This window comes from Thalassophryne amazonica, chromosome 14, assembly GCF_902500255.1.
Source record: "Thalassophryne amazonica chromosome 14, fThaAma1.1, whole genome shotgun sequence".
Taxonomy (NCBI): Eukaryota; Metazoa; Chordata; class Actinopteri; order Batrachoidiformes; family Batrachoididae; genus Thalassophryne; species Thalassophryne amazonica.
Window position 1 is genome coordinate 35,743,160 of NC_047116.1, and position 22,111 is coordinate 35,765,270.

General features: G+C 39.7%; 1 protein-coding gene and 1 long non-coding RNA gene across 3 annotated transcripts in view; one reads left to right on the plus strand and one right to left on the minus strand.

Moving 5' to 3' along the window:
• The window catches only part of pfkla (phosphofructokinase, liver a), a 53,948-nt gene that overhangs the window by 15,491 nt on the left and 16,346 nt on the right, over positions 1 to 22,111 (minus strand). Inside the window, exons 1-11 of one of the 2 annotated variants that reach the window (XM_034186537.1) lie at positions 19,263 to 19,347; positions 13,475 to 13,548; positions 11,844 to 11,921; positions 5,252 to 5,441; positions 4,837 to 5,002; positions 3,432 to 3,476; positions 3,218 to 3,326; positions 2,976 to 3,071; positions 1,847 to 1,936; positions 247 to 372; positions 41 to 105 (exon numbers count right to left, since the gene is read on the minus strand). In XM_034186537.1, the coding sequence (XP_034042428.1) occupies positions 41 to 105; positions 247 to 372; positions 1,847 to 1,936; positions 2,976 to 3,071; positions 3,218 to 3,326; positions 3,432 to 3,476; positions 4,837 to 5,002; positions 5,252 to 5,441; positions 11,844 to 11,921; positions 13,475 to 13,548; positions 19,263 to 19,347 (1,124 nt within the window). Of the gene's footprint in view, positions 1 to 40; positions 106 to 246; positions 373 to 1,846; positions 1,937 to 2,975; positions 3,072 to 3,217; positions 3,327 to 3,431; positions 3,477 to 4,836; positions 5,003 to 5,251; positions 5,442 to 11,843; positions 11,922 to 13,474; positions 13,549 to 19,262; positions 19,416 to 22,111 lie in introns of those variants that run through there. The other variant, XM_034186536.1, reaches the window with a different exon arrangement.
• Positions 3,532 to 21,780, plus strand: LOC117524723. The gene is made up of 3 exons (XR_004564840.1): positions 3,532 to 3,642; positions 9,385 to 9,389; positions 21,766 to 21,780. It is a non-coding gene; the product is annotated as an uncharacterized LOC117524723 (long non-coding RNA).

The following is a 22,111-nucleotide window of genomic DNA, read 5'->3' on the forward strand; positions in this document are numbered from 1 at the left end:
AACATCTCAAATCTATGTACTGATGGATTGTGGTTCTTACCCTCCACGCAGCTTGACTGCATCATCAAACCTTTTCTCATCCATGGCCAGCTGCACCTTTTTTGTCTGCAAATGATGGCACAGTAAAAACAACAATAAAAGTGCCTTCATTAAAACTACAAATACTACCAGAAAAACTGAAAAGCAAGACAGTACACACAGGGAAATAGAAGTAGCCAGGCTAGAGACAAGATGACGGACACTCACCATCTCCACACACTCCACAAGAGGCAGACGAACAGCCTGATTACCCGCCAAGCCAATTACACAGGCTGGTGTACCAGGAGAAGCCTCCATCAGGGCAATCACGGCCTCCACACCCAACCTACTGCTCTGAAACCACAACGATACAGTGGAAGGATTTCAATTCAAACTAACATCTGGGACAGATACTGTGCATAAAAACTGCAAAGAAGAAAATACTACCTGATTAACCAATATTTATCAAGGACAAAGGAAGAGCATGACTGTCACACAATGTGCACAAAGAATTGACCCCCCCCCCCTCCCCCCCCCCAAAAAAACAAAAAACAACCATCAATGTCACTGTAATCACATCTTGCCCATTCTTATCAACTGGGAAATGCAGCAGTAGCAAAGACAAATAAGAAAATTACACCAGTGTTCTCAAAGTAAATGATTACACAATTTGAGGTAAGAATCCACATCAAGTTTGTCTCATCAGGTGACATCTTTCTATACACTGAAGTCCACTCGTATGACAACTTAAGTGAGACTGAGCTGAGGTGTGAATTGTCTGAGATGTTGGCACATCTGCTGACACTTTAAATGTCACCTCCTGAGGCTGAGGTGAAAACATCTGTCTTTGTACTGAAGTCCACTGTTATGTACAATAATTTGATGTTTGCGTCAATGCAGAATAGACTTTTTGGTATAACTGGTACCATTGCATATACAGTGGGGGGCTAGTTGGTAATGGGGGTTGCCTAGAAGACCTCGCGTGGAAACCGACCAGGGCATCTTCACCAGATGCTCAAACATCCTCAGCTGGCTCCCATCAAGGTGAGGGAGCAGCAGTTCAATTTCAAGTCCCTCATGAACATTCAAACTTCTCACCCTGTCCTAGACTGGTATCCCAAATACCTATGGAGGAACCTTATTTCTGCCACGTCTGTCTGTGATTTTCTTCTTTTGGTCACTACCCCAAACCCATGTCAACTGTATCTGTGGCAATTAACTGGTAAATCGAGAGCCTTGCCTGGAGGTGCTGATCATCATTCCAGTTAATTTCATAAACTGCCTCAACTCTGCCCACTGGAGGTCACTGTCTGATGAAGCAAACAGCAGAGATCCAACTCTGAGATCAACAAATTAGACACACTCCAATCCCAGAGTGGGCACTGAAATCATGTCCATGAATGTCACATTTAGCTCCATACAGGCAGCATACTGCAAAAGTTGCTAAAGATGATGTTATATATCAGACTGAAGTCAAGAATAACAGAAAACTATGAAAGGAAAGTGAAGATAAACACAGGCCATTTTCAGCAAATGGTAAACTGCATGGTGGACTGCATATCTCGCAGCACTTTACAATGATGCCTCACATTCACCCAGACACACTGATGTCAGCCTGGTGCCATGCAAGGAAGTGAACTACACACCAAGAGCAACTTTGGGATAAGAACCTTGTTCAAGGGACCCACGTGACTTTCCAGTTTAATGGAGAATCAAAGAGTATCCTCTAGTCTCAAGTTCACCACTTTAATATCTAGACTATCACCTCCCCAGTGGCTAACAGTTGTACCTTTGTACATTAAGAGATGAAGTTTGTAATTCAACTCACCAGAATTCTGTCAAATGCTGATGGAGTTCCTCCTCGTTGAACATGGCCAAGAACAGTGACTCTAGTATCATAACCCTTTTTTACCACCAGCTTCAAAGACACATCAAGATAAATATCACAATACATTCTCTTAGGGAAGAGCTGCATTGACTCACTACTGCATTTTTTTATGACAAAAGCTTAACCTTTCTAACAATCCTCACTACAGATATACAAAAATACTTAGGTATTCTATAACTCTGTTCTGATGAAATTAGTCTGACATGGGGGAAATGGGGTAATGCGGTGATTAGATTAGTTTCTCAGTCATTTTTGTCGTGTCCAAATGTGTCACTTGTTACTTTTTACAGACTGTGCACTCCATATAACACCATAGAAATTATCTCAGGTTATACATCAATCTCGTGCACACAGACTTGTCAATATCCTGTGGAAAAAGAGTTTTCCACCATTTATCTCAAGTATGGAAGTGCTTAAAGAGGCATTTGGAAGAGATTTAATAGAAAAAAAAAACCATATCATTTGGTTCACACACATTACAGCTATGGCCTCTGAAATCATATAATCACGTTCATGTCGATGTCTTAACTGTGTGTTCTGTCACTGTGCGTCTTTGGACCATCCGGTCCATTTTTGCACATGCGTGCAGTGAGTGTACTATGACAAGAAAATGTCTACATGTAAATTAGGAGATTAAATATAAAATTAACGCGATAGGACATTTGTTTTCTGCTTGTCTGAGAGATGTTCAGATGGAGCACGCACCTGTGAACAGAGTAAAAAAAAAAAAAATAAATTTAAAAAGTAATACTGACAGTTGACTTAACGCTAGATGATAAAAAGTGACTACTGAGATTAATCCATTCCATTTAGCCTAGTAATTATCTTTTTGGTTTCTTTTGAGGAGTGACGGTAGTGCATCAGGCCTGTTTATTGAATAGCCCCTCCTATCTCTGTCTTTTACTATACAGAGCTAATCAGCCATAAATATTACAGATGTCCTGTGTTGACAGACATGTCTCCACTTCCCCTGCAAAACTAATCCCATTAGAAAAGGGCGTATGTCAACAATCTGGTGAACAGTTTTGGGCTACCAATCCTAATCTCTCCAAAAATCAATTAAACTTACATTCTTTATATAATCTGTAGTAATGGACTTTCCATTTGTGTCAACAGCCCCTTCTGCAACGATGATAATGTTGAGTCTGGAGCCCTTATTTCGGCTCTGGAGGTAAAGAGATTAAAATACACACTTTCTGTTTGTACTTCTCATTCATATATTACAAAACAGATGTGACACTTTTGTGTCCACAAATTAACAGATCATCCTGTTATTTCTGGATTTGGTGAATTTTATTTCTATACTCTTACCACTTCTAGACGAGAACACATACGCTCCTCCCAGCCCTCCTGAGGAGGAGCCTCTGGAATGAAGAGCCAGTCTGCCCCCGACGCCAGCGCTGACACCAAGGCCAGATACCTGAAGTGCACATTAAAAATACAAATCACAGCAATGCACAGAATGTCAACATGATATTCTAACTTTTTCCAAAGCTTGTGCAAAGTAAATGAAAGTGTTACTCACCCACAGTGACGTCCCATGACTTCCAGAACAAAAGTACGCTGGTGACTGTGAAGTGCACAAGAGTTTAAATGAGACAAGGTGATTAAGTTGTGTAAACTGTGGCTGCCCACTGCTCCTAGTGGTTGGATTGCGTCTAACTGTAACTAGGATGGGTTAATTGCAGAGGACATATTTCGCTGTATGTATATGTACAATGACAATAAAGGCTCTAGTCATTCATTCAAAAAGCATGCCCAAATGCAACACCTTCATACTGTCTGGTGTAAAGTAGTAACATGCTGCAGTGTAAATATGTAAGTCAGGGCAAGGTCAAATACATAATTATGAGAAACAAGCCTCAACAGAGAAGCTGCACATTTGCATTCCATTCTGCTGTTCTCTTTAACTGCTTATCCCGAGGAGGGTCATCACAGATTAATCCAACCTGCATGTCTTTGGAATGTGAGTACACACCATCATGGGCAGAACATCCCAACTCCACATGGACCAGGTTGGGTTCAAACTCTATGTCACGCTTGAAATATGGGGTAGACATTTGTCAATCAGTCGATCTCCCCTTAAGGCCCTGCGCTGTTGTGAATACAAATACTATGCTGCTGTAAGAAATGCATTTTAAGATAATTTTTTTTTTTACCCCAGTGTAGTATCAATGAAATCAAAAAAGTGTGTATCATAAACCATATTTTTTGTTCAAATGCACATCACTTTTTGTAAACTGCCTACCAGTGCATCCTTAACTACAGACTTAGGTACTTGAAAAGCAGTTAAAACTAGAAGCACTTGGAGAGCGCAAACCTCCCCCAAGGCCATTCGGTCACTGACGTCACATGGAATACCCTTTGGTAAAGACACTTATTCCATGTCATTTCACGCATCTACCATCATGTTTCAGATTCAGTGGTTAAACCCCTGGGGTCCGAGGGCATTTTTTGGACAGTTCACTCGCCTGGCATAAATGTTTTATTATTGCTGTTAACAGCTCTCCCTGCATCCCACAATCAAGTCCCATTCTTAATTTATGCACTCTCTGGCTGGCTCTCTTTTAAGTAAATGATCACCAGTGTTCAATTTGATGTCCGGGAAACTCTGCAGTGATCTGCCATTAATTTTTCTTAAGTCTTCTTGAAACAGCGGAAAAGTTGGGTAACATTCAGACTGAGTCTACAGCAAATGTCGCCATCTGCTGACTAAAGGTGGTAGCACATGTCCAGCTCCTTTCAAACATTTTAACCAGCAACTGATTACATTGATTTTTGGACTTAGTAAAGCGATCTCATATCGCAAAATTAAAAATAATGCAATACTGGCAGTATCAATTTTGTTCCCCACCCCTAGTGCTTAAGCCTTAAAACACTACACTGGCGACAATACCTGCACCTTTAAAATAGGACCCACAGTGTCTGACCTTTGAGCTGTCGTCATGATGGCATCAACTATCTCCATGATGCGGTGCAGGGCGGAGTCAGCACCAATGGTCATGTCAGTGCCACAGAAGTCATTATCGATGGAACCCAGAAGTCCCACGATGTTCAGATTGGCGTGCTCCGTGGCCACAGTTTCTGTGATCCTTCCTGGAAGTGGCACACATGTTAAGATCAACTGGTGTTCATTGACAAGTCATAGTGCAAAAAATAAGACAATCCATAATTGATGACTTTGTGAACTTGGAATTGTACATATAACAGCGTAGTTTTTACACAGTTTTGTGTAGTTTTGTGCGAGTTTGACGATGTTCAACATAAAATCCCAACAACAGGTAAATTTAACAGGCAGATTAAAAACTAAATTTGTACCGCACGCCTGCTTTAAGAGCATCATACCCTTCGTCAGGAGCTCATCCAATAAACTGCTCCACTCATTGCGAAAGATGTTTGCTCCAGTGAGGGTGCCGTCTCCACCACAAACACATAGGTTTGTGATGCCTCTTTTCACCAGGTTGAAGGCTGCTGCTAGTCTGCCGTCACGAGTTGTGAAGGCCTTGCACCGAGCGCTGCCTATCACAGTCCCACCCTGTAGCAAAAAAACATCAATTCTTGAAGTCACAAACTATGGTTATGCTTATGTGAAAGGAAGCAAAGCCGATAACATAACTTGGAAAAAGATACAAGACATGAGACAGGCACTGATCTACAACTACCAATACAATTCAACAGATTACTGTCTCGTGGTCAATTAGGAGATATGAGAGAGAGAGAGAGAAAAAAAACAAAACAAAACAGCATGCTACAGTAAAGAGCCAGCTGAGTTGACTGCACAGTTATATTCAGAAAGTTACAAAGAGTGCATGCACTTGGTTTCAAAGCCTAATTCTAACTGAAACTGAATGAGCGTGAGAACCCAATATGAACGAGACAGTATGTCGTCTTTGCTTGAAAACAATGGCAATGAATACTGGAAAAACAACCAACCTGAAAATGTACCTTAAACATCACCATCCCATCCAGTTTTCCCAACTGGGAATACAAGTTACAAATGGATGTGGAGATAACCCGTCCCTAACGGTTTGTTCTTAAGGATGCATTTCCCCAACAGGGCAAATATAAACAAGACAGCATAAAATGTCACACACTCACAGTGTAACAAACTTTATAATTAAAGAGATGGAACCGTTCATCACAGTTGAAAACCCAGCTTTTAAAGGGATGTCCTTGCATTATTATGCTATATCATTACATCAGTGGCATAAAATGGTCTTAAAATAACACTGACCATAATCCCGCAATAGTATAGATTGTGTTTTTTTCCTTAGGCAATTTATTGTCCAGCGAAATTTGCTATAGTGACAGGCCTAGAAGCAAGATCTGGGTGTTCTGTGCACAGGTTAGTGCTACAAACTGGTAAATGTTAAAATGTGTAGTGAATAATCTGGTCATCAGTGGCCAGTTCTAAACAATGCTGCATTCATTTACCTTGAAAATTTCAAGTTGTAAGTGGGAGATACGCCACACCCGACTTAATTGTGTTTCATTTTCCACAGAACAAAAATATTCAGTCCATCACTGAGACCTCATGGAAGAGAACAGATGGTGCACAAGATGCAATAGTGTCTTAATTTACTCCTCGGTTTGTAGCAAAGTGTAGGCAATTGTTAGTGGATTAGCCACACGATCTGGTAAACAACACTTTACACAGTAGTTGGACAGTGGTATGTGTGCGATTTATTAAATTGGACACATAAACACAGAACTGCTTAAATTTAAATACATAAAAATTACAACTTTCACTATTGTTGCTACTAGGAGCAGCCATGTTGGACTGTGAACTCAGTATGAGGGGTTTGTACAAGTTAAGGAATTGCAATTACGACTTCAGGGAGCATCCCTGGGAAATTCCAACTTTCAGAGTACAAATGGAATGCACCATTAATGCATATGAAGACAGAAGACAAGAGGATCTGTTTTCTCAAGACAAACAGATTAAAGTGATGAGGCGCATATGATGGCGAAGTAATGCAAAGCAATGAGGTGCCAATCATCAAAATGATAGTGCGTCAACTTATGGGCCTTTCACACTGAATACTTTGGGCCAATCCGTCAATGTGTCCCAATCCGTCAACGCATCCGAGGCATGACGTCAGACGCGTCGCTTCGGAAGCGGCAAGGGGGCGGAGATTGCCACATCACACTCTGGCTGTTTCCAAAACCTGAAAAAAGTTCAGCGATCGCCATCTTGAGTTTGGGTCGCCTGAACCACAAAAAAGCTTTAAAAAACAGCAGTAGAACGATTCTCCCATCACCCTGCTGGGAGAAGCTTTTACTTTTCGGAGTGACACTGACCGAGCAAGGACTGACGACTTGGTGGGATATCAATCAAACCGCGACAGCGGGCCGACCCGCACGGAGAGGCCGACCTTCAGGCATCATCACTGGGCAGACCGAGGCAGGCAGCCGGGGTGATGGAGCAAACCCACTCAGTCTGAAATCTCCGACTTTTTGGATATATGCGAAGTCCCAGTTTGCCCAACGGAGGTTAGTTATGCAGCTTTATCGAGGTGAGGATAAAATAAAAGTAAAACGTGACGTTTACTGAACTCCTGTGAAGGTTTAATGATCGGCTAACATTAGCATAGCCTTTTAGCACAGTTGATCTGAGTGAACGCTTTAATTTGTAAATGGTTCAGTCTTTTTTATTTTTACCAAATAAAGATACAGCTTTTTTCAGACACCACAAAAGCTCAACTTTAAATAACATTTTTTCAGGCGTTTTTTTCCATCGTTTTTTCCCATTTTTTTTCCTTTTTTATATATAAACTGTTTAGTGTTTCTTTATATTTAAAGAAATATTTTCAACTGTCTCAATCAGGAACATTTGCTGTGCAGACAACCAAATTTCCATTGATGAGCTGAACACCACAAAGTCTAGTCGAAAGAAAACATCTCTGCTTTTCAAAATAGGACAAATGTGTCTTCAGCAACACCACCAGAGTTCAAGCTGCAGAAGAGACCTTCATCTGGTCCCGAGAATCCAGCATAACATCACCTGCTTCTAAATAAAAGGCTCTTCCAACAGCAACTATTTTATTATTTAAAAACAAAGCTGTTTCATTTTATATTCTTACAATAAATGAACGGATCATTAAAAATGTCCACGAATCAAAGTCCAAAGACGTGCACAGGTAGAAGCTCTCCACTTATTGGCTCAAATTCATATTTTAGAAATGACTCTGTCCTGATAACAACATTAAAGGCAATTACATATTTTGGTGAAATTACAAGTTGAAATGACCATTAAAAAAATTCATCATGAGGTTTATGTCACAGAAATCCTACTTTACAATCAGACTGCAGTCATTGTTAAATTATTTCCTGTTGCATTTATAATAAATATTTGTATTTATTTACAGTGTGTTTTTCTGGTTGAATGAGATATAAATAATCTACTAGACTTAAAAAAAAATATACAAATTTCCATGTTATTTTGTGTAAAATTAAATGTCAGGTTCCTTATGTTAAACAAGAAATTATCTAATCTGAAATAACAGGCGGTTTTAATTTACAGATGAAAGGTTTCTAAAGAACCATTTATTGATTTATTTAGCTATTTAAATTACAAGTGTTCTAAACTTTTTTTTAACAGTAATCAGAAATTCTGAGGTAACAAACAACAAAAAACATTTTGAAGGATTTTTCTTCAGAAAACTGCTCCATAAATGAGCAGTCCTGTGACACGTATGTTTTGTACAGATCAGTGGTTTCTGCACCAATCCGTTTTGTAGAGATCAATGGTTTCTACACCGATCCATTTTGTAGAGATCAGTGGTTTCTGCCACTAGTCTTCCGTGTTTTGGCCCAACGCGTCGTTCCTACTGGACAACGCAAAGGTACGTCACGGCTCAGAGCATCAAAAGTTGGATTGGATTGAACTTTGACTGCGTCAGCCTGCTGACAAGCAGCAATGCGCGCTCCCGTCAGAAGCGTCGGTTTAGCTCGGCTTTTGACGCGATGCATCTAAAAAGCAACGCGTCTCATTGAAAATAATGCTTTTTAGACCGATTTTTGATGCATTTGTCGCATCTGACGTATTCAGTGTGAAAGGCCCATTAGAGTTCAGAGATAAAGGTCATCAACAACAAAGTTCCCCTTTCAGCATTAAAATGTGTTTTAGTAGGCACAACTTCCTCCAGACAAAATCTAAAATGTAGCAAACTGAGAAGAACAAATTAATCACAATTGGACACTTGAGATACCTAGAGTGAACTGCAATCCAGCTCAATTAGACCTACAGAGAATATGGATGTGTGGCAATGTGCCTAATAAAAGCCTCAGACAGAATTAAGGTGATTGTCAAACACTAAAATCTGAAAAACCTCACATATCAGGCATTGTCTAGGACCTAGCTTAGACATGTATGCACACCCTTTTTTGTCCCGAGGGTTACTGCAAATACAGCGGTATTTTCAAAACTGCAGCAGCTATAGATTTTCCAAGTGACTCAATATGTTCAGAATAACCAGTACTTGTTTATAAGGGTCACAGAAGAGCGTAAAATGCCAAATTTTGATATTTTAAGAGAAAACATTATGTCAAACAAACTACATACAGTCCAGAATCGCCACATATTTAGTAACTTAAACTTGTGGGGCAGCTGGCTATTGGGAAATTTCCCTGATAATCTTTAAAACACTGAAGATCTCTAGACACTGTTGTCTGCTAAAGAAACAAGTTTTGTATTTTTCACTTTAAAATCAATATTCTGTTCTTAACATTATGACTGAAAATAAAATTTCATTATATTTGGCAAATGTTTGTTTTCTTTCGATGTACTTATTGTAGCCATTTTCTCTTAAAATATGAAAATAGAAATTTAACACTTTTCTTTGATCCTCCCAAGCACATACTGGCCATTCTGAACATTTTGAATACCTTGGAAAATCTACAGCTGCTGCAGTTTAAAAAAAAATACAGCTGAATCTGAAGTAACACTCGAGATGACAAAGGGTGTGGTCATTTTCGGGCTGTTCATCCCAGATAGAGATTTTGGCACATATCCCAAGTTATTCATTGGGGTCATGTTAGTCTATAAAGTTGTGTTATCCTATCATAAATGATGTGCATACATGTCTCAGCTAGGTCCTCTACTAGCAGGATTTAGTTCACAGAAAGTTTGAGAAACCCACAAGCAATGGATCAGCTTTTTAAAAAGGAAGCGCATGCAGCCAAGCACACGCACGCCACTAAATCCAAAATGTCTGGAATGTGTATACTTTTTTCTTCAACTATGCAACTAGCTGCTTAGGTGTTGAAACTCAACATGATAACATGCAGCCAAAACATCTTACCGGGTAATAATGTGTTACACAAAGAGGAACTGTGCGAAATAAAACAACTTCCATTGACGAGCACAAAAATAAGGGATGAGACGCACACAATTAGACAGGAAAACATGACATTACAGGAGCACTTTTAAAAAGACACACTTTTGTCAAGGGAAATAGGCATTTCAAGTAACACAAAGGTAGTAGTGCAAATATTATCATCCAAGCTTATGAATCTGTTCTTACTTATTGTATATTTGCTGTCATAATGGCAAACATGACTCCTGCTACCCTGTGACCCGATCCCAGATAAGTGTTGAAGATGACTGAGTCCTGCTTAAAAAAAATTCACAGTAATCTAATCAACAGATTCGGATTTCTAACCAGTCTTCACCTTAGGTCACTTGTTGGCATCCAAGTCTCACAACCACACATTAAGAACAGAAGAACCAGGACCCTAAAGGCTTGGACCTTGCCCAGATGATCTTCCTAAAGGTTTTACACTTGCATCACACACAGATACACATCTGGTGGCTGAGTCCAGGAAGTCAATGAAAACTCGGTCCATCATTCATCAATTTTAATTTAACCAGGTTAGTCCCATTGAGATCAAGATCTTTTTTTTTATAAGGGAGACCTGGAAATTTAAATTAAATTAACATCACGTCTGAAGTTTTATAAAGTGAAAATATCAGATATGTTTTAGTTTTAAAGTAATGCACTAATTTTGAAGGTTTTAGTGTGGACATGCTGTGTCGAGAGGTGCATTATGGGTATCTCAGTACATTCACGACAGAAGAAATGCATTTGAGACGCTCTGATCAGGCTCCACACGGACAACAGCATTAAATTCTTTGTATATTGTGCCTAAAACTCTCGTGAATATATTCTCTGGGTTTATAGACGTTGTTATTGTTTTAAACGTTTATAACTGTTAAGCTTTGTTTACCACGTCTACAAAAATACGTTAGCCATCTAAAACTTATCGGAAGACAACTGGTCCGATGATGGTTTTCAAAGTTATCTGAAAAGCTAATCCGATAAGGAAAACATTATCTTCGATAATTAGCGGTTAGTGGATTAGCGGAACTGTGCCCGCCACTGGCTATACCACAGTACTGGAGTACCAGGTGCAGCAGGACCGATTTGGAAGATGAACCAGGATCCAGCAATCCACCACTTTTCCCAAAGTCAATGAACATTAAACCATTTTCACCATGGCTATTTTTATTTCCACTAAGTTCAAAAAAAAAAAAATTACAAAAATCAACAAGGGGGAGGTGATGGTCTAGTGGTTAAACCGTTGGGCTTGAGACAAGAGGATCCTCGGTTCAAATCCCAGCCTGACCGGAAAATCACTAAGGGCCCTTGGGCAACATCCTTAATCCCCTAGTTGCTCACAGTGTATAGTGGGTACCTTATATGGCAGCACCCTCACATCGGAGTGAATGTGAGACATTATTTGTAAAGCACTTTGAGTGTCTGATGCAGATGGGAAAGCACTATATAAATGCAGTCCATTTAAGCAAAACAAAAAGCGCACAATCCATCTTAGCTGGAGGTAACCATATCAATACTGCACTGCTGAAGACAGAGGGACACTAACAATATTATCATCATCACTGACTGAAGATAAATGGCACGCTATAGTAACCTACCAGCTGGATGATGTTGGTCACACTGTGCCAATGTGCCAGTTTGATGCAGTTTCCTCCATCCACCAGCCCCTGGTATCCCTAAAGGAAACAGTTATTTACAATTTGTAGTAGTAGTGGTGGTAATGATGATGATAATAATAGTAATAATAACAGGCTGATTCTACTCAAGAAAATATGGCCAAGTCAATGTACATATTTAACAGGATCATACTGATAAATAAGTAAATGCACAAGTGATTGAATGGTGTTAATAATAATGTGTAACAAAAACACATTATCAAGACAGGGCAAACAAAATAAATAAAGTTGATGCTTACCACCTGTTACGCTCAAACTCCTTTTGATTGCAATAAACAGCTTTTTTTTCTACTGACGAGAATCTTTCTATCACATTAATATTCCACTAAACACTTCCTGTGTAGGCGGAGCTTACCTATCATACATCCAAACTTAAAATATCAGAACTTTTGATACGACACTCTCAGAAAAATTTAAAATGTACAATAAATAAAAACAGAGCTTGAAAGAAGTTGTTCATGTTTCATGTTAAACCAGCTGTACTTTGTGTTCACACAAACTGAATTACTTGATCATAAATACACCAAATTATACATTAAATTGTGAACACTATCATTACACGTCGAATGAATGCTCCGAGTAAATGTGGACAATTGTGCTAAAGATGTAAATGCAGTTTTGAGGTAATTTCTTAGTGTCAACTTTTTTCTTTTTAATACTGTCTGCAAATAATATATTTTACCTGATACCACAGACAGAAATGAGGTGTTTTTTTTTAAACTTTGAAGGGGGACAATATTATTAAGAATAATCACTTAGATGACTGATGCTCCTCATCAGAATCTGCCCATGTAACAAATATCTACATATAATACTGTATAAACACATACTGTACACACCCACCCACCCTCCATAAACCCAATTTGCACTATTCTCATTGCATTTTACAGTTTTATACTACTAATTTCATTGTGCTGTTAAAAGTAAATGCACTTTATTCTGTTTACACTTTGTCAAGCACATTGTACATAGTACACCTACATCTGCATACTGTTATTCTTTGTTAAACCGAACAAAAGAAGCCAGATCCTATGCTTAACACTGCATTTTACACAATCAATTCAAATTGATTTTTTCTCCCCTCACCCACTTTGACAAAGTATTCACTCATTTCTCCTTAGTTAACTCAAGCAGCTATTTTGATTATTAATCTACTAGGACAAACAAACCATTCTTTTGTGTGCAGATTGAGAGAGAAGATAATCCCTGTCTGCACTGTACTCATGTATCCAAAATACTCCACTGATAAAAGTCTTCACACCGTTTAGATCAACAATGGATGGCCATTGTTGGATGGCCTTTGGACCATCCAACATGGACAAATGGCATTTTGGAATCATAGCTTGATGTTTCTGGTCAACACTGTAGAATTAAAATTGCATGCAACAATGGTTTTGTGGCAGATTTCTGTGGTCTCACGGGGTCCAATGTCCAACTCTGCCTATGCCAAAATTACCAAGACATTCTGAATTTGACACCTTTCTAATTCCAATTAGATTGTTTAATATGTCTGACACAAACACATTCTCGTAAAGATGAAGCAGTTCATTCACCTCATAAATGAGATACACCTTGGCTCCCATAAAAATGCCCATTCTGGTCACAGCTCGGACAGCAGCGTTCATGCCTAGATCAAAAATATTTCAGACATTAGATTCAGTCCTGCTTTGTCAGTTTCACATCCCGTACCCCTTGGTCACATTAGTTACAAGAGACAGAGGCAAAGCGACAAGCATTCATTCATTCATTTTCAAGCAGAAGGAAGTGCATTAGAGACAAGTGTTCACGATCCCGCCAGCAATAATCTCTGGTTATACTGATTATCATATATACATTTTACACTTGAAGTAGAAAAAAGAAAACACTTAACATGATTAGGATTCAAACCTGGGGCCTATGGCTCAAACGTTCTACGCCCAACTTACGGCTGATGAAGGCAGCTTTGCTGTGAGCTCCTGCAGAGTTCTGTATTTTTTATTTTATTTTTTGTTACCTGGCACTTTCTGGGGAAGGGAACAGCAACATTTCTGCTGCTTTGAAGGTCCCAATGAGCACAGTGGCCTCCATCCCTAACTGAGCTTACATCATTGAGCACTTTTAAGCCCAGACTGAGAATACTTGAGATGACTTCCTTAAACTGTAGCATGTCAATTCAACTGTTTGGATTTAATTGTAATTGTTGTGTAACTTTTGCTGCCTCTTGGCCAGGACTCCCTTGCAAGAGGTTTTTAATGTGAGTGGGACACTTTCCTGTTTAACTAAAAAAAAAAAAAATCATCTGTAAATGAAAGAAGTTCGAATTCACCAGGACTCTTCATAGAGCTGGCCACCCATCTGAGCAATCACGGAAGAAGGACCTTAGTCAGGGAGGTGACCAAGAACCTGATGGTCACTCTGTCAGAGCTCCAGCATTCCTCTGTGGAGAGAGGAGAACCTTCCAGAAGGACAGCCATCTCTGCAGCAATCCACCAATCAGGCCCGTATGGTAGAGTGGCCAGACGGAAGACACTCCTTAGTAAAAAGCACATGGCAGAAAGCATTGTGTTTGCCAAAGGCACCTGAAGGACTCTCAGACCATAAAGCCCCGGTCACAACCCACCGTGCCTTTTTTTTTTTCGCTGTACGTTTTCTGCGGATGCCACGGCCACTACGTTTTTGTGAAAACGTACGGAGGCAGTAGCAAGTGGAGGGAGGGAGTACGTTCAACGCACGTCTCTAGGAGTGTAACGATAAAGAGAGTTGACAATAAAGCAGTGTGTGTGTGGGGTCGCTTTTCTTTTTTATGAGCGGGACCGGAGCGACAGGTGTTTTTCGGCGTCGGCGATGCATGAGCATGTCCAGCCTGCAGCGGTCAGTTGTACGAGTGTTTACTTGCTTTGAAAAGTTACAGCTAGTTAACAGACTGAAGCTGTGGAGTGTCTGTGTTGCTGACGTTTGGAAATAAAGTCCAAGTTCAAGTGAGAAGCTGTGTTGTGCATGCAAGTCTGTCGGCCTCCATAGTATGTGGTGAGTGCCGTAATCCGTACTGCCTACGTACAGATTTGGTTAATTCAATAGTAATTGAATGAAAATGTGCTGCTGTGAAACAGTACTGAGGCAGTACTCACAACGTGCGTCATCTGTACTGCTGGTGAATCTGCAGCCTGACCGCAGCGAAGGTTCTGCATGCACTAAAACCTCTACAGCGTGTCTGCGTGTGTCTGCGTGCTCCTAAATTCGTACTGAGGCAGTATTTACGACGTACGGATTTCCAAATTTAGCCCACGTTTTTGCAAGTAGACTGCACGCATGTGCAAGTACGGTGGGTTGTGACCACGGCTTAAGAAACAAAATTCTCTCATCTGATGAGACAAAGATTGAACTCTTTGGCGTGAATGCCAGGCGTCATGTTTGAAGTAAGCCAGGCACCATCCCTACAGTGAAGCATGGTGGTGGCAGCATCATGCTGTGGGGATGTTTTTCAGCAGCAGGAACTGGGAGACTAGTCAGGATTGAGGGAAAGATGAATGCAGCAATGTACAGAGACATCCTGGATGAAAACCTGCTCCAGGGTGCTCTTGACCTCAGACTGGGGTGACGGTTCATCTTTCAGCAGGACAATGACCCTAAGCACACAACCAAGATATCAAAGAAGTGACTTCAGGACAACTCTGTGAATGTCCTTGAGTGGCCCAGCCAGAGCACAGACCTGAATCAGATTGAACATCTCCCTGAGAGATCTGAAAATGGCTGTGCACCGACACTCCCCATCCAACCAGATGGAGCTTAAGAGATGGTGCAAAGAGGAATGAACAAAACTGCCCAAAGATAGATGCACCAAGCTTGTGGCATCATATTCAGTTAGACTTGAGGCTGTAATTGCTGTCAAAGGTGCATCAACAAAGTATTGAGCAAAGGGTGTGAATACTTATGTACATGTGCTTTCTTAGTTTTTATTTTTTATTTTTAATAAATTAGCAAAAAAAAAAAAAAAAAAAACTTTTTTCATGTTGTCATTATGGGGTGTTGCGAGTAGAATTTTGAGTGGAAAAATGTATTTACCCAATTTTGGATTAAGACTGTAATGCCGCATTCACACTGCATGCCACACGACACCACAAATTCGCATCCCTCGACTGGCAATGGACGCGCCACCATCACCCAGTGTGTCGCTCTGTATTCTCTGAGCCGCATTCACATCGGATGCCACGCGACGCCACAAATTCATCATTTGCTGTGGGAGCCGCGTCTGGATGACGGCCGCTCTCTGCGGTACTTCTGCCTCTCCAGGACCCAGTTTGAGGACCTCCTGTCCCATTTGTGTGCGCACATGTGAACAAAGAAAAAAAAAAAACTGGCTGCCACTGCGGTTCCTCTCTCTCTCCCCCCTCAATCTCTGTCATCATTGTGTTATAAACTAGTCACCATTTGTTTTATTATACATCTGCGTAGTTAATAAAATTATCTTCACGGACGATTCATTCACACACGCACATGCAAGCAAAGAAAAAAATAACTGGCTGCCACTGCAGTTCCTCGCTCTCTCTCCAACTCTGTCATAACTGTGTTATAAACCAGTCACCATTTGTTTTATTATACATCTGCATAGTTAATAAAATTATCTTCACGGATGATTCATTCATGCGCACACGTAAAAAAAAAAAAAAAAAAATTGGCTGCTGCTGCTCGCTCTCCCCTCAAACTCTGTCATAATTGTGAAATAAAGGACAAAAGGGACATAAGTCCTGCTCACAGGCTGGCTGCCAGAGACAGGACATGTCCACATCAAGTATAAACTCCAGACATCTCCATGTTGCTACATATCCAGCCCCTGATTAGCCATCGCGGAGCAACAAGATGAAAAAGATTAGAATTTTCAACTTGGGGAGGAGGACGACGCGATATCGCGCCACAAACGCGCCGATCGTGTCATTCGCGTCGCTTTATTCGCATCCATAGCGTCACATTGCGTGGCTTGAACTTTTGTGGCGCCACAACTCATCCTTCCATAGGGATTACATGGCAACCTGTCACTGCCGTCCCTCGCGTGGCGTCCGGTGTGAACACAGCATGACATAAAATCTGGAAAAAGTGAAGTGCTGGGAATACTTTCTATTTGCACTGTATAGTAATGCAGGTATGCTTCTCTGTCTGACACATTGTGGCAGCAGACGATGTGACAATAATTCACCATGATAGCATTATAATGCAAAAAACAGAGGCCAATAAGCAAAAGAAAAAGTGGAGTGGAAAAATAATTTTGCTGAGATGGCCAACTACCAGGTTTGTGACACCATGTGAAAACAGTCTATAGGGTTGTTGCGATACTAAAATTTCAAACTAGCGTGTTGCCCACGAGGACCCATGGGCTCTAGATTAGGCAGTGTTTATAAAATAGATAGCTGACATTTTTCAAGGGTGGTAATAAATTATGTAAAGTTTCTACAATGAATTTAACTGAAATGAAATTAAAATGAGAAAATTTTGTGAATAATTGTATTTATTATTTGGCACATTTATTTGATGTCATGTTTTACAGCTGGCAAGGTTGACATATTTCCTTCGTACAGAGCTTGTCTGATTACCAGGAACTGATTAATGTTGATATCAACGTCCATTGTTCACTTTTGTTATGTAATATCCCAATTTCTCCAAAAATATTAGCCCTATGAACTTTCTATTTTCACAGCGTTCATCCTTGACCCAAAATACATAAGCATACCAAACAGCAAATGTCAACTCTCCCATTTCTCTCTGATCAAAGTTACACATGAATGCATACACATATACAGAGGCCAACTGACTTTTAATATACTGTATAGCTAAAGATGCATTTGTTTTAAACAGCAGATAATAATGCAAAAATAAATAAAAACTATCAATTAACAGGTCAATGGATCATCAATTACCGAGTCAATGGGTCATAGCTTGAAGTTATCACACATGCCACATACAAATGGCTACATGATAAACCCAACCCAAACATTATGGAATAATCCTGCTAGATATACGCCTAATTGAGGTTTCAAATCTCGCAAAATTTTGGAGAGGTCACCGCTCTGCGAGATATCATTAACATTGAGAAATGCATTGAGACAGTCTGATCGGGCTGCAATTGAACCGCTGCACACAGACAACAGCATTAACATTGCACATAAAACTCTTTGTATACTGTGCCTAAAACTCTCGTGGATATGTTATCTGGGTTTATACACATTGTTATTGTGTTTGTTTTTTGTAAACAAGAGAGAATCTCAGGTTGTTTCGCCGTTATTTTTAATGGGAATCGCTGCGAGCTGCGATCACTTCCTGTTCATATCATTCTGGGGGAAAATGACGTTTGCTCTTTAATGTCCTGATTATTGTCCTTTACAGCACTGTTTCTCCTGTTTGTTCCAGAGAAATTTTTATAAGATGTCTGAAATTCAGTTTTCGTTCATGAAGTTCCAAGCAGGTTAAACATAGCAGACATGGAATATTTGGAATATTTGTTCTAGCAATTTCTCAGGGGCTCATGCATGCAGTTTCTTTTTAACATGATGAAAAGCATAAAAAATACATTTTTGTAGTATAATGCTCATTTGCAATTGTTGTAATGTGAGTTCTCTATGTTGTTTAAATCACAGTGACTCTCTGGCACCCAAGGGATCATGGGATATCTCAACAGGGCGAATGGCTGGGGTTTGAAGTCAAAGACACATTCTGCTATTTAATTGTGTTCTATTGAGGAGGCATGTAAAATTAAACACTGTTTAATTTTAAAATTAAAATTAAACACCGTTTAATTTTAATATTTAATTAATTAATTTCAAGATGAGATTTACCGTCCCTGTGAGATTAAACCACACATTTTCAGAGATGTCAATACAAAACAGTTATTTTATTTGATGTCATTAAAAAAAATTGAACGGGTGCACAAACCTTACAGCAATTTAAATTCAATTTCAATTTATTTTCATTTATATAGCGCCAAATCAAAACAATAGCACAGATTATGTGTAAATCTGACTGGTAGCTGTCAACATGTAGAGATATTTTGCGGTTCAGAAGGATCCTGACACACAGCACGTACGTACGAACGAACGAACACACACACACACACACACACACACACACACACACACACACACACACACACACACACACACACACACACACACACACACACACACACACACACCCCCGTGACTTTTGACCCAGGTGTGTCTCAGCACCACTTCATTCGACGGCTTCAAGTACTTATAAATTTTGGAAGCTCCGTCAAGAATTGGCCACATTGCTGCCACTGTTTCCTTATTTTGGCATTATCGTAGAAAGCGTTTTAAATCTGTAAAACAGTTGGTGTGTGTGTGTTTGTGTCACCTTGTGCATCCCCGCCGCTGGTCAGCACCGCCATGGCGCGACCCGCACAGCTCATCTTCAGCTTCTCCACATCCATCGAAGACATTCTTGCCACCTCGTCCCACAACAGCCACACTCAACGAAATTGTAATATCAACAAAAATAGCTTCCCTTCTTAGCAGGAAACAGGCGGAATGTTAGATATTTAAGCATTCAGAAACGTCGCTTCCTAGTTGACAGAAAACTGACGTTTCCCTGAGATTCCCACTGACTCCGCCCACTATGCGGAACAGGAAAGGAGCGTTTATTTTACAGCACCGCAGCGTCCGGTGGTAAATTCCCCGTCGTTTGTGATGCAACATATAAACCCCGCCTGTTAAAACCAAAAGGGTTGTTTATATGGAGTTAAATTTATCTCATAGTGCAGTAGATGACAGAATATTTACAGAGGAATCTTTCAAATGGTGGTACAAGCACCAAATTTGGCACAAATACTCCTTAAACAATCTTTTGTAAAAGCACGTTAGCCACTTAAATTTTCAATCGGCATCCAGGTAGGGGTCAGTTGAAGAATTACACAGGGAAACTCCAATCATATTGAAAACTATACCACATTATTTGTCTGATCACAAAGATTCCAAAAAAGTATAGTTTGGACTATCTGTGACTGACTGTTATGGAGTTATGGGGTAAAACAGCAAGAATGGTAACAAAGGTCAATTTTAGTTTGCACAGAGGTCAAAAGTTAAAGGTGCTCCAATTTTGGTGCAAAAGTGGTGCAGATTATTGGTTGTGCTAAAAGGATTAATAAATGGAATAGTTTTGACTGTGTTGAATGTTTGGTCTCCAAAGTAGAGGTCAAACAAGATCAACGTCCATTGGATTCTATATGTGACATATGATAACTAAGCATGGCGCGTGATGCAAACTGTTCCTTTTGAAAACCCTATTAACTGAACCAATAATTTGCACCACTTTTTTTTTTAACCAAAATTGGAGCAACTTTAACTTTTGACCCCTGTACAAACTGAAACTGACCTTTGTCACCGTCATTGCTGTTTTTACCCCCATAACTCCATAATATTCAACTATACCTTTTTGGAATCTTTGTGATCAGACAAATAATTTGGTAAAGTTTTCAATATTATTGGAGCATTTTTAAATTTTAACACCTGTGTAAATCTTCAATTGTGCCCAACCTGGCTGCCTATTGAAAATTTAGGTGGCTAACCTGCTTTTACAGAGTGATGTCTGAGTAATGTCTAGGGAGTATGTGTGCAAATTTTGGTGTTTGTTTACAGAAATGAACAATTGTTACAGTTATCTGTTCCACTATCATTAAAAGGCGTTCGTGGACTGAACTCAATACATGTAATTTGGTCACTTTCCAAAGGGATAATGTTGTCATTATGGGGTGTTGTGAGTAGAACTTTGAAGGGAAAATTAATTTGCTCCATTTTGCAATAAGGCTGTAATATAACAAAATGTGGAAAAAGTGAAGCACTGTGAATATTTTCTAGATGCACTGTACATACATTCCTACATTTAAGGCCTTTAAAAAATGGAACTGGGGCAATTTATTCAAAATATAAGGATTAGCATTTTTACAACTAGTTTTCTTGAGACAAGTCAGGGGATGGACACATGAACATTTCCACATCGATGAATGTCCTGGAAATCATACAGCAATCATTACAAAGTACAGACAGTGTGATACTGTACAGTAAATCTCAAGTAGGCACTTGACAAGAACTGAGTCATTGTGCTGGACGGAGACTAGTGAGGGAAGCCAACAAGACACCCATGACAGCTCTGAAGGAATTATTCTTCTATGGATGAGAGTGGAGAAACAGATTGGTGCAACATTTTCCTGATGAATCCCTGGTCACATCTTCATGTTGTTGTGGAGTAGAGAAGGATTGTAAAACAGGAAAACAGATCAAATTTAGGTTCAGGTTTCTCATGCCCTCTGATAAACTGAAATCTCACATTTTCTTTTAAAGAAAATCCTCCTCTATACCACTTCATTATGAAGCTGTATAACTGGTGATGCAAAAGACAAAAACTGCAATATGCACAGTTACTCCAACATCAATCACAGAAGCCTGAAGGTGTCTTGGTGGCTTCCCTCACTAATCCCCTTCCATCAGCGTCATTCAGTTTTTGTGAACTGCATACTTGACACAGATTTACCAGACAGTACCTTACTGATTGTACAGTTGTGCTCAAAATACCCTGGCAGAATTTTTGCTTTTTTGGCCATTTTTAAGAGAATATGAATGACAACACAAAAACTTTTTTCACTCATGGTTAGTGGTTGGGTGAAGCCATTTATTGTCAGACAACTGTGTTTTTAAATTAAAATGACAAGAGAACTACCCAAATGACCCTGATCAAAAGTTTACTTACCACTGTTCTTAATACTGTGTATTGCCCCCTTTACCATCAATGACAGCTTGGAGTGTTTTGTCGTAGTTGTGGATGAGGCTCTCTGGTTTTAGAGCTGCCACTGAATATGTTTCAGACTTTATTTACATCAATTACAAAGAAATACAAACAATATGGCACTCTATGGTAAATCTGCAAGGAGTAGACAGTTCTCAAAAACTGAGTAACTGTGCAAGAAGTAGAAGAGTGAGGAAAGCCATCAAGACACCCAGACAACCCAGAATAAGTTATAGGCTCATGTGGCTGTGATTGGCGAAATTATGCACAGTGCAAGCTTTGCATTTTGTATCACCACTTATCCATCTTCATGATAAAGTGGTATAGAGGAGGATTTTCTTAAAAAGAAGACCTGAAAGTTTAGCTACAAATTGCCAGAAGGTACATCTGAGATGCAAGCCTGGATTTGATCTGTTTTGATGAAA